We start from the raw sequence: 12,797 nt of genomic DNA, 5'->3' as shown, positions 1-12,797 counted from the left end.
AGACCCTACATCATTAGTATTTTTTGCAGTAAGAAATCACATATGTTTAAGATGCATATGTATAGGATCTAAGATAATAGTTATTAAACAAATAACGTAGATATCTAAAATATGTCTACTTTTAACACAAATATAGGTTTATCAATCCTATTGTAAATTATTCTGTCTTTGTCAATACCCATAACAGATATAAGTGCGTAACATTCCCATGGGACACAAAAACTTGGATTACGAAGCAAAGCGTTTTGTTCTTGGGAGTGTATCTGCCATCACACTATATTTGCCTTCGATGTAGCAAATGACCGATTTTGATGGCTGATGATACAAATTTGATCAAGTTAATCGTTGGTTTCGATTTGTAGTTTTCTGTAAGAAGCTGAGAGGATTATGATCAGTAAAGACCTTTACAGGATGAGCCGGAGGGCGATAAGCTTAAGAATGTTTGAGGGAAGAAATAAGAGCAAGTGTTTATTTCTCGATTGTCGAGTAGGGTTCCTGGTGGGACAGTAACTTTTCGTTATAGTATGCTATCACATATATTGTTGAATGTGGTAGAATTCCACCAATTCCAGTTTCACTTGAAGATAAAATGGTTTAGGGAAATCAGGAGCTTGAAGTACTGGGGAATTTGTCAGAACTAACCTAAGTAGTTGCAATGTTTCGTCACACGCAGTGGTCCATTAGAATGGATGGTTCTTTCGTAATTTAGTGAGGGGTTCGAGTGAATTCGTAAATGTTCTTTACGAACCTTCTGTGATAAGAGGCCACTCCAAGAAATCGCCTGACTTTCTTCTTGGTAGTGGGAATGGGAATCTTTTTCTAGGCCTGGGTTTAAGATCCAACGGTATCACCTTCGAGTCTCCAACCATATACCTAATCAAAGGAAGCTGGGCTTTACCGAAGTTATACTTAACGAGGTTGATGGTTAGGGTGGCATAGTTGGGTCTGAGAGGGAACGAAAGTAAACATTTAATATGATCAGACCAGTTTTGAATGAAAATAACAATGTCATCTAGATAGCTACGCACTCCTTCAAGACCTGCTGTTACGCTATTAATGAACGTTTGTTAGGTTGCGGGGGCGTTATGACTAAATTACTTTATTTTGGAACATCAGTAAATATTTGAGGATACACATATAAGAAACCGTGTTCAATTATCTCTCTTGATAGCGCAATTGGTTAAGTCATTGTCTATTTGTTACGTATCGACTTGGTTTGAGACTTAACCCGACAGCGTATTAGTTAGAGATTATGCTTCCATCGAGCTCCTTTTTAGCATGGATCGTGTTTACAAAGGATTAAAATGAAAGAAGTTAATGAGGTTGATAAGGTGAAAAATCTATATGTTGGCGATCATTCAGTGTATGTTGTAATACTATCCAACTTGTGTACATACTATCAATTGTGCTATCATAGCGGTGTTGGGTTGAGTATAAAATTCGTAAATATGTATGAAAGTCGAGCATAGATATATAAAAATTGTGTTCAAGTATCCCTCTTGATAGGTCAGTTGGTTAAGTCAGTGTATATTTGTTTCGTATGGGCTGGGTACGAGTCCTAGCCCGACAGTGTATCAGTTACCGAGTACCCTTCCTTCCATCGAACTCTCAATCGTGTTTGCAAGGAATCAAAATAGAGAAACTTAATGTGGTTGAATATATATACATTATATATATATATATATATATATATATATATATATATATATATATACACGTATATACATATATACATACACACACACACACACACACATACACACACACACACACACACACACACACACACACACACACACACACACACACACACACACACACACACACACACACACACACACACACACACACACACACAAACACACACACACAAACACACACAAACACACACACACAGACACACACACACACACACACATATGTATATATATATATTTATATATATATATATATATATAAATATGTATACATATATACAATATCAAGTGGTCGTTTGATGTCCCAATCAAAAACTCCTTGGCGGTTTCTTTCTAAGAGAAACTATTCCATTGCAGACAAAGAAACCTTAGCAGTGATATATTCACTGGAGAGTTTTATAGATATGATACTGGGATATCCAATCAGATTGTAGACTGATCATACAGCTATTCAGAATTTATTCAAACATAAGAACCCTAGAGGAAGATTAGCCAGGTGGTTTACGACACTTCGGTGTTACGAAGTTAAGTTTGAGTACATTCCAGGTAGAAAGGACGTTGCAGCAGATGTATTTTCTAAAAATATTAGCCAACGGACAACAGGGTTGATCAGTTTGATCTGCAGTATTAATGAACTAGAAAAATTAGTTAAGGAAATTATAATAAGGGAATAAAAAAGAGATCAGACTTGTGAAAAATTAACCCAGAATTTGATTAACCCACTAAGTATTCCTCCAAAACTACCATAGGTGTGTAAGATAGAAGACTTTCATTTGAGCAATGATATTTTGTATAGAAAAACAGTCGTAAGTGGGAAGGATATTTCTAGCGGCCCAGTGAACCAGTTGGTAATATCATAAACTCATATACCAGAGGTGTTAGAATTAATTCATGATAGTGATTATAGTTTTCATCCGGGAAAATATAAAACTTGTAGACTAGCACAACTTAAATACTTTTGGGCATGCATGAAGAGAGATATTTATTTACAAATTGATAATTGGTTGAAATGTGCTGAGGTAAAAGGAAAACACACAAGCCTGCTATCACATCCCATACCACAAAAACCTTGGGAAAGAGTTCACTTATATACACTAGAGTTACCTATGTCTGAAAATGGATATATATATATATATATATATATATATATATATGTATATATACATATGTATATATATACATATACATATATATGTATATATATATAGATGCATGTATATATATATATAGATGCATGTATATATATATATATATATATATATATATACATATATATATGTATGTATGTATTTGGTTATCTTTCAAGATTTTGTATTTTACAACCCATTTCAAATAAGAGAGGCTGAAAGAACTGCTTCAGTGATATATGAACAAATTAGATGTAATTTCACTACTCCTAAGATCTTAGTTCTAGGCAATGGTACTGAATTTAACAACAAAATCTTATAAGAACTATGTAGGTTATTTGAGATAAACAAAATTAATATTCAAGTCAACCACTCTCAGAGCAATGGAGTTGTAGAAAGTTTAGATAAGAAAATTATCACTTGTTTTTGAGGTTTGATAAGCCCACATAGTATAACTCGGTATAATTAGATTACTTGTGTTAAATATGCTATCAACAACTAGATCAATTCAGCTATAGGTGAAACTCTATGGTGAAGACAGAATTCCTCCATATGAAATCCTAATTGCAGACCCAAAGCCAGTGTATAACATAGATGATTACATCTGAAATATTATTCATACGCTTCAACCTATACACTAAAGAGTTAGAAAACACATGGAAGAATGTGCATGAGAGATAAAAAAGCAAGAACATAAAATAGCACCAAATAGAATTACAAATAAGAGATTTGGTCATGGCCAAAATGCCTACAATCATTAGTAAACTTTCACCCAGATACTCCGGTCCGTATAGAATAATTTATTTTGCAGATCTTACACTTACAAACCAGGGAAGTGTCAGTTAGACCTGTTTAATGTGTCTATTATATTACAATCAGCATGCTGTACCTGCGTGACCCCGGCGACAAATTGACTCAGGATATCTCCTTTCACCGTTTTCGTCCTCCACCCACGACCTCTCGTGCCTTCAGATTGTATTTCCTTCTTTTCGTTTTGAGCTATATCACTTTTCAATCATTTTCTTAACGAGACCACAAGTGTGTGCGTGTATGTGTGTGTGTGTGTGTGTGTGTGTGTGTGTTTGTATGCTAGTAATTGGATTTAATAATTTTTTCATTAATTCGTCCTTGCCTTTCAAGTCTCTCATTATACACAATTAGAGGTTGGTAAACTCAGTCATTTGTTGAAAAAAAGACTCAAAGTGTACGTTATCTATTAATGAAACTCACCAAAAATGATAAATCATCGTTTCTTATTCCGTCATCTGAATTTATTTCACATTTTCCAAAAGACAGTGATACCATATCCTCTGACGAATTCCAAATTTCAATTAAAGAAATTTTTTGAAAAAGATGTAATGGAGTATAGTTCAGTAAAGCTATACTCGTACATGGTAAAAATATTTCTGTCACAATGAGAACACCGAAAGAAAAAGGAGAAAGAAAAAATATAAAAGACGAGCTGGCAACTTTCCTTTAGGAGAGGGCATTTGAAGGATGACCACACTATATAAGGTCCAGCTTATCTTTAGGGAGTCACTATCTCTAGCAGATTTCGAGCATTCGCACGTGAGTAACTGTAGTAAAAAGTACTGTTAAGGCTAATACAAGTTCGTACTCGTTAAGTCTTGCTCTTATGTCGTACGAGTAACTATATGTGTTCATGAGAATGCGTGTATATGCGCATGCATCCATCTCTCTCTCTCTCTCTCTCTCTCTGTCTCTCTCTCTCTCTCTCTCTCTCTCTCTCTCTCTCTCTCTCTCTCTCTCTCTATATATATATATATATATATATATATATGAGAGAAATTCGCTAGTAACAGCGACATCAATCTGATAATTTTCATGACAATCGCATGTAGCCTTGTAACATGGAATCGAACTGATGTCCGGGGATAGGAAAGATCACTAATCTGCGACCCCAGTTCCTGTTTTGCACAAGGCCCAAGCCCACTAGTGGCGAGGGGTAAAAATCGGAACAAATCCCCTTCGCGCTTTTCGCCATTGTAACCATGAGGTGTAGTGGGTAAAGGCTCTGTAAAGGTAATTTTGCTGGTGGCGGCCGAAAGCAGTGGGCTCGAATCCTACAAGCGACTCTCATAAAAATGATTAGATTGATGTTGCTGATACAATGGCAAATTTCTCTCATAGTTACAATGGCGAAAAGCGTGAAAGGGATTTATTCCGATCTTTACCCCTTGCCACTACTGAGCTTGGTCCTTGTGCAAAACAGGAACTGGGGTCGCAGATTAGTGATATTTCCTATCCTCGGGAATCAGTTCGATTCCATATTACAAGGCTTTCACAGTCTCTGTGGTGTAGTGGGTTAAGGGTCTGTGAAGGTAATCTTACGGGTTACGGCCGAAAGCAGTGGGTTCGAATCCTACCTGCGACTGCTATAAAAATTATCATACATATATCTATCTATCTATCTATCTATCTATCTATCTATCTATCTATCTATATCTATATATATATATATATATATATATATATATACACAACATTGAATGGGTCGTAGTGAAGTGGTCTATATTTATCAACCACAATTCTAAGCCATCAACTTCAAGGATCTCGAAGAGGAATACATGCATAAATTGATACGTGGTACAGCTAAGGACTCCAAACTTCGCTAGCACTTAACCAGTGACATTGACTTTCCAGATTGGGCTATGATCATATATATATATATATATATATATATATAAAAATATATATGTATACATATATATATATGTTTATTTGTATACATACATATATAAATATATATATGTATGTATATGAATATATATATATATATATATATATATATATATATATATATATATATGTGTGTGTGTGTGTGTGTGTCTGTGTGTTTGTGTGTGTGTGTACATATATATTTGCATATATATATATATATATATATATATATATATGTGTGTATATATATATTAGAAAATACTTGAAGTTGAATACATAGCAATGCTTCAATTGATTTTGTTTTGCAGCTGAGTTCGACATAGCCAAGGTTTCATCTGTATAAAGGATGGCAAGCTTTTCTTGGGTAGTCCTTGCTCTCATGGTTACTATAGCCACTGTAAGTACAGAATTATGTTTTGAATCACTATTGTGAAAAAGTCTGGTAAGTATACGTTCTATACTGTGGACTGTATTGATGACTACTTTCCCTATCAATATGATATCATCAACTCTTTCATTACTATAGGCTCTGTAAGTGCTGAGTTAGTTTTAATCAGTATTGTGAAAAAGTGACATTATATAACATTACAAATCATACAAGACTATATTATTGACTTGAAGGAGTAGCATCATATTGAAGAGGTTGATGTAGTTGAAGTACAATAACATAGATATAATAGATATCTAAGATCAACGTTGTATGCCTGGATGTGTTCTCTGGGCACCTCCCCACACCCCCATGCATCTCCAAATCCCATCAGCATCATAGTCACCTTCATCCCGAAAAGGGATCCGAGGGGCTGACGTTCGGTCTCCACACTGTGCCAGAGATGGTTTTCCTTCCTCTCACTACTTGTCCGCCAACACTATCTCACGACACAGACCACATCTTAACCCACCCCACCCGCTCACACGACACACCCATCTAGTTTCCAGCGTCCAGTGTTGCCCGGACGCGGCAACACACGACTGACAACTGAAGAAAGACTAAATTCTATTCGATTTCAGTGTCATGCCCGGAAACTCAAGACCAAGGACCTCGAGAACATGGACGCCCCCCTCGTCGACCTGAAAGAGGCTCCCGTTCATCTGACACACGAAGAGGTGAACAAGAACCACGCCATGAATCTGGAGGACCGCTTCTTATTTGGAGACAAGGTTGAAGACAAAGACGATGGCAAGGATGACGGCAAAGGCGATGGCAAGGACGATTGTAAAGGTGACAAAGGGAGTAGTAGCAGTAGTAGCAGCGGGAGCGACGACAGCTAGGACACATAAGCAATGTAGTAGATGAAGTTTTCGATGGACTAGTTTCTCTTTTTTCTTTTGTAATTGAAAAGTTGAGGTTTTCTGTCTGTGGTCAACTGTATAGGGTGGCTTCAGAGGCTTGGAGGCCTTTAATAAAAGATGCAGCATTGATTTCACGTGTTTACCTTTAAACCTATGAATGTGTGTGTGTGTGTGCGAGTATATCTATTTTATTGTACTATACAGGAAAGGAACTATACTTGTGGGATCTTGTCTCTTATCCCAGAATTAACATATCTAATTCTAAATTCAAGTGTTCGTCAAACTTGGCCTATATTATCTTGCAGTTTATTCCAGGAGCCTTTATGGTAAATGATCACCGAGTGGTCTTAGATCGGAAAAGCATACACATGTTCAGGGTCTTATCTTATCGCTCAATACTGCTTGTGGGGAGCGCGTGTCTACCAAAATGTGTGTGAGGGGGGACTTACTCTCGCGTTGCGGTGGTGAGAGGTGCCCTGTGCCACGTGCGCCTCCTAGTTTTTGAATAATGCCCAGCGCTAGAGGGAACTGTTACTAGCTTTCTCCTTCTCATCACCCCTTTTCTGGCTGTCTTCTGTACTCTTTTGTTTCCCTGAGGGGTCGTCGAATTTGACCCTGAACGCAGTCGTTCTGAATATTAATATTAAAATGGGTATTGATACCTGGCACGTTCGATCTTTGTGCGCCCTGTGGTAAGTGTGGTGCAACATAGGGAAACCAGGCGGACCTGCTTGGGCCTCACGAAATTGGCGAGAACCAGGCTGACGACACACGGCAGTCCCATTCCTTGCAAATGAAAAAAGATTGCGTTCCGCAGACAGAAGACAAGGAAAAACTGGGGCGTCCGATGAGTGAAGTCTGGCGAGGTGAAAGACCTTGCTCGCTTCACACAGCTGCAGGTCGACCGTCATGAAAAAGAATAAGAATAAGAAGAAGAAAAAGAAGAAGAGGAGGACGAGTAAAGATGATACGAAATTTTATATCAATGAGATAAAAAAAAAAAAAAATCCATATTTTGACTGCTCCGTCGACGCTGCGGGCAGGAGTCCCTGTTGGTTTTCGATTCGTTGAACGTCCTGTGCTGGGTTCCAGCTCTTCTATCCCCTTGCGGAGGATGGCGTGAAAGACAAAGAAAGGACGGCAGTATACTGTGTTTCGTACAATATTCTATTTAAAATAACTATGTTCCAGGTGTTAGTTGAATTTGCCTTACATTTATAATTTGCTTATGAAAAATTATCCTTTCCCGAAATGGCAGCTTTGAGATAAATATCTGGCCTTGCCCCAGGGCCGTTCATATATATATATATATATATATATATATATATATATATATATATACATATATATACATACATATGTATATATATATATATGTACACATGTATATATATGTATATATATCATATTATATGGATATACATGCACATTGTAGTGTTCTGTAGCCAACACCTGTAGTTACCCCTGTAAGACTCGTGACCGCCAAGCACTGTAGAAAATAATGGTCACCCCCTAGAACATGCATTCAATTAATCTTATTTGATATAAATAATAATATTCACTCCAGGAACTTAATTTATTTTGTAAATAAAATAAAACATATCCCTTTGTATCCTGTAACAAGGATATATATGTATCATAAAAATATTTTGAATGATTGCATACTCAACACAAAGAATCCAGAATTTCGCAACCATTTTTGGACATACTATCATCGACATTTTCAATAAACAGAGACCAGTCATGGGATTGACTTTAAATATCCTAGCTTCTTTAAGGAAGAGTACAAAGCTCTTTGCACTGAACAGTATTCATCCCAAGGGTGCATAAGGGTAAATAAACCGCGGCGATATTATGATCTTACGGGTACATTCCGATGAGAACACCAGCAGTCGTCGGCGCAGAGTACGGAAGTGCTCATTCCAAATGGTACCACTACAATTGGTGACCCTGGTGCGGCGAGCGGGGTTGGGCACGCTGGTGCGGCGTGCAGGCCTAGGCGGTGGGACTGGGCTGGGCAGCCAAGCCGGGATGGCGGGGCGGGGCTGGGCACGCTGATGCGGCGTGCAGGCCGGGGCGGTGCGGCTGGGCTGGGAAACCAAGCCGGGACGGTGGGGCGGGGCTAGGCTCTCTGGTATGGCGTGCAGGCCGGGGCGGTGGTACAGGGCTGGGCACGCTGGTGGGGCGTGCAGGCCAGGGCTGGGCAGGCCGGGTGGACAGGCCGGGATCTGGGGCTGGCGGTCACTCCGGTTGTCACCAAATGCTGTCCTCAGGGTCACCAATTGTTGTGGTCACTTAGGGTCACCAATTGTAGTGGTACCGTTGTTGGCTCCACTACTAGTCGCTCTTGTTGGAAGCGGCCAGCCTGAAACGAGTTGTAGGGACAAGGTATGGGAGTTTTTTCACAAAGGGGAGTCAGAACACACCATTTAGTTTGCCGTTGTATGGTTCCCTTGGGCACATTTGGAATGAGCAGTTCCGTACTTTGCGCCGACGGCTGGTGGTGTTCTCATCGGAATGTAGCCAAGGGAACCATACAACGGCAAACTAAATGGTGTGTTCTGACTCCTCTTTGTGAAAAATCTCCCATACCTTGTCCCTACAACTCGTTTCAGGCTGGCCGCTTCCAACAAGAGCGACTAGTAGTGGAGCCAACATCGGTACCACTACAACACATACATATAAATATCATGCATTTATATTACTGTCACCAGTATGTACATCTTATAGTGATAGAGGTGCATTTACTGTTTCTCCCGATTTTCGTGTATCGTCCCCCGTTTCTGATATCGCACGAGGGGGTGAATTAACTTTATACAATCTTTTTCTGTTTGTATTGAATGAAAAACCACGGCCGGATGTTATTTGATACTATCACTGAATGCTCTTATCACTCTATACGGGATATGTTGTAGCAAGGTCATGCCGTGAAGATTCGTTTTCTGTAGAATTCACGTAACATAAGTAATTTTCTTTATTAATATTGTCACCCCGCTAAGAATTGCATTATGGAAATATAACATTATTGATATTGTTACGTCTCTTATATCTATGTGTAAATGTCTGTGAACATTAGTATTGTTGTTTTGTAGATTTTGAATTGTAATTTATAAACCAAATTATTCGTGGTGATATTAACTGTATATTCTGTCCTTCTTCCATAGAGAATCGTGTTTCACTGCCGGGACATCAGCTTTGGTCACCTATACTCCGCATTATATTTTCGATAAACAGTCCCGATAGAATTGGAGTTTAAATAATCCCTTTCTCTCAGTGACGTGTACCTTCACCATAGTGTAGTAACATAATAATACAAATGGTAACTCTGCAGCTGGAGACCGGACATCTCAGCCGTCTCCACGGCAGCAGAAAACGGCGCCCCTAGTAGAGGGTCCAGCTGTCACCGCAGCAGAGGACGGCGCCCCATCTGAGAGTCCAGCCGTCACCAGTGTTGAGGTCGACGCCCCTAGTAGACAGTCCAGTCGTCGCCGAAGCTGCTGTCGCTACCGCCAACGGGCCTGACACCGCTGGAGTCACCGACGCTGGACCTACAACCGCCTCCTAGAGCTCCTGCTACTGCCACCGCACAGGTGCTACTATCGCCGTCGTAGCTGGTGCCACTCCCGCCCACGCACGGACCTGCTGCCGCCGCCCTACCCGACGCCGCCGCCGCCTCACTGTTCCTCTGCTCTACGCGGCCGGCCCAACTCTCTCCTGGAGAGGTGAACCTCTGCCCTGCCGCTGCATCCCTGTTCCATGGAGAGGCGAACTTCTGCCCGACTGCGGCCCGCCCGACTGTCTCCAGGAAAGACGTACCTCTGCCCAGCCGCCTCCCTGACCTGCTGATAACGCAGTCTCCAGCCACTCCGAGCTGCCGTAGTCGCCCGCCCACCCTCCCTGCTGGGCGCTGCTAGCCACCGCTCCCGAGCTGCCGACAATCCTGCCTCCAGCTGCCACCGCCGCCCGGAGGTGTCGCTGTCGCCGTCTCCCACCGCCGACGTCGTCCCGAGACAATGCTGCCGTCGCCACCCGAGATGCTGACACCGCAGCCGCCTGCCCCGGAATGCCTGCCGCGCCGCCAACGCTTGCCACAGACCACTGCTTGGTGGCCCACCGCCTCCTCGTCCATGGACTAATGCCGCCCACTCCCACTGGAATGCCGCCTGTCCTACCGGACAGACGCCAGCCGCCAACCGCCGCTTCCGGATTACCAGCCGGACCGCCTGCCCGTCCACGGACTCCCACCAGCCTACACACTAACACCAGGCCTAACACCTCTTGCCATGTCGGTGACATCCGATCTTGCTGACAACTCGTCACACCTAAAGACTAAAGTTTCGTTCCTCCTACCTCGTCACTAGAGGGAAATAATGTAGGAAGGTCATGTCTTGAAGATTTATTTTCTGTAGAATTCACGTATCATAAGGCATTTTCTTTATTAACATTGTCACCCCGCTAAAACTTGCATGATAGATATATGACATACTAATACTGATACGTCTCTCATATATATGTGTAAATGTCTGTGAATATTATTATTGTTGTTCTGTAGAGTTTGAATTATAATTTATAAACCAAATTATTTGTGGTGATACTTAATGTGTATTCTGTCGTTCTTGCATAGAGAATACTCCGCATTATATTTTCAATAAAGAGTCCCGAGAGAATTGGAGTTTGAATAATTCCTTTCTCTCACTGACGTGTACCTTCACCATAGTGTAGTAACATAACACTACAATATATAGGGGTTGTAATTTCTCCATTAAGCCATGTTCGGGTCGAGAGGAAACATACTGACTGTCCCTGATATCACTCGAAGTGATGACCATAATTTTGACACACTTTAATTCTACTTTCTTTTCAATGGTATTACTGTCATGTGGATGAAGTTCTCCTTCTCCAATTATGACTTGGATCTTGGTATACCTCACAAACCTGTTTACATCAAGTTGTTTTGACTTTCGTGCACAAGGGAAGGTAATTAGGGCGATAGGAGAAAAAGATTTATTATACACACAATGAAAAAAGCTAGGTTTACTGAAGAGAATGGGAAACGGAACTATGTTCAAAGTTGAAGTATTGAGGCCTTAGTATTGACCACTGAATAACTTCAAGGACAAAAAAGTACTTTTACAACAAGACAGATTATACAGGCAGAGAAGTGTTCAAGCCCCAGGATTTAGCCAAGAGTCTGAGTAGTTGAGCGTTTACTACAGAAGACCGTATCAAGCCGATTGTTGAACAATATTCTCAACAATACTAGTATACAAGAGCAAAGTGGCTATATACATAGATGAGTAAGATTTTGTGATAGCGAATTGGCTATTTACAAAGGATGAGAATTGTTCATGCCTCAGGACGACCTGAATATCAGACATCGAGTTAAACATCTATAGTAGACCGTATCGTTCAATAACTGAATCAAGTCTGACGTTTCTACGACTGTGAGGAGAGCTCGGTTCCACCCAAGGTTTCATCATGCTATTTAATTACATATTTTTCTATATAAAACGATATAGAAACGTGACACAATATATTTTACAATGAAAAGAAACAATATTATGAAATCTTATTTGAGAGCTGTCTTTCATTCATGTGAAATCATATGACCACTTAAAAATGAAAGATAAAATCTAGATATACAAGTAACACTCATAAATAAGGAAACAAGGTATTAAAATCATACGATTATTGTGAACGATTATACATTATATATATTTCTAAATCTCTAAGACGAATTCAGACATCAGTTCTCAAACAAAAAATCAAGAAGGTTACAATACAAGATTGGACATATATGCCTTTAACTTACTTCTATGAAGACCCTACATCATTAGTATTTTTTGCAGTAAGAAATCACATATGTTTAAAATGCATATGTATAGGATCTAAGATAATAGTTATTAAACAAATAACGTAGATATCTAAAATATGTCTACTTTTAACACAAACATAGGTTTATCAATCCTATTGTAAATTATTCTTTGTCTTTGTCAATATC

The 12,797-nt window shown here is 39.9% G+C and overlaps 1 protein-coding gene across 1 annotated transcript; it reads left to right on the top strand.

Annotated features, from left to right (window-relative positions):
• Window positions 1-5,807: 5,807 nt before the first annotated feature.
• Window positions 5,808-6,925, top strand: LOC143027493 (uncharacterized). The gene is made up of 2 exons (XM_076188782.1): window positions 5,808-5,903; window positions 6,515-6,925. Exons 1-2 carry the CDS (start codon window positions 5,853-5,855, stop codon window positions 6,773-6,775), a joined length of 312 nt encoding a protein of 103 aa, XP_076044897.1. The 5' UTR covers window positions 5,808-5,852; the 3' UTR covers window positions 6,776-6,925.
• Window positions 6,926-12,797: the final 5,872 nt, after the last annotated feature.

Source organism: Oratosquilla oratoria, chromosome 8 (genome assembly GCF_046742065.1).
Source record: "Oratosquilla oratoria isolate Oo_2021 chromosome 8, ASM4674206v1, whole genome shotgun sequence".
In the NCBI taxonomy this organism is placed as follows: domain Eukaryota; kingdom Metazoa; phylum Arthropoda; class Malacostraca; order Stomatopoda; family Squillidae; genus Oratosquilla; species Oratosquilla oratoria.
Note: the sequence above shows the minus strand (reverse complement) of the source record. Positions and strands in the feature narration are given on the sequence as shown.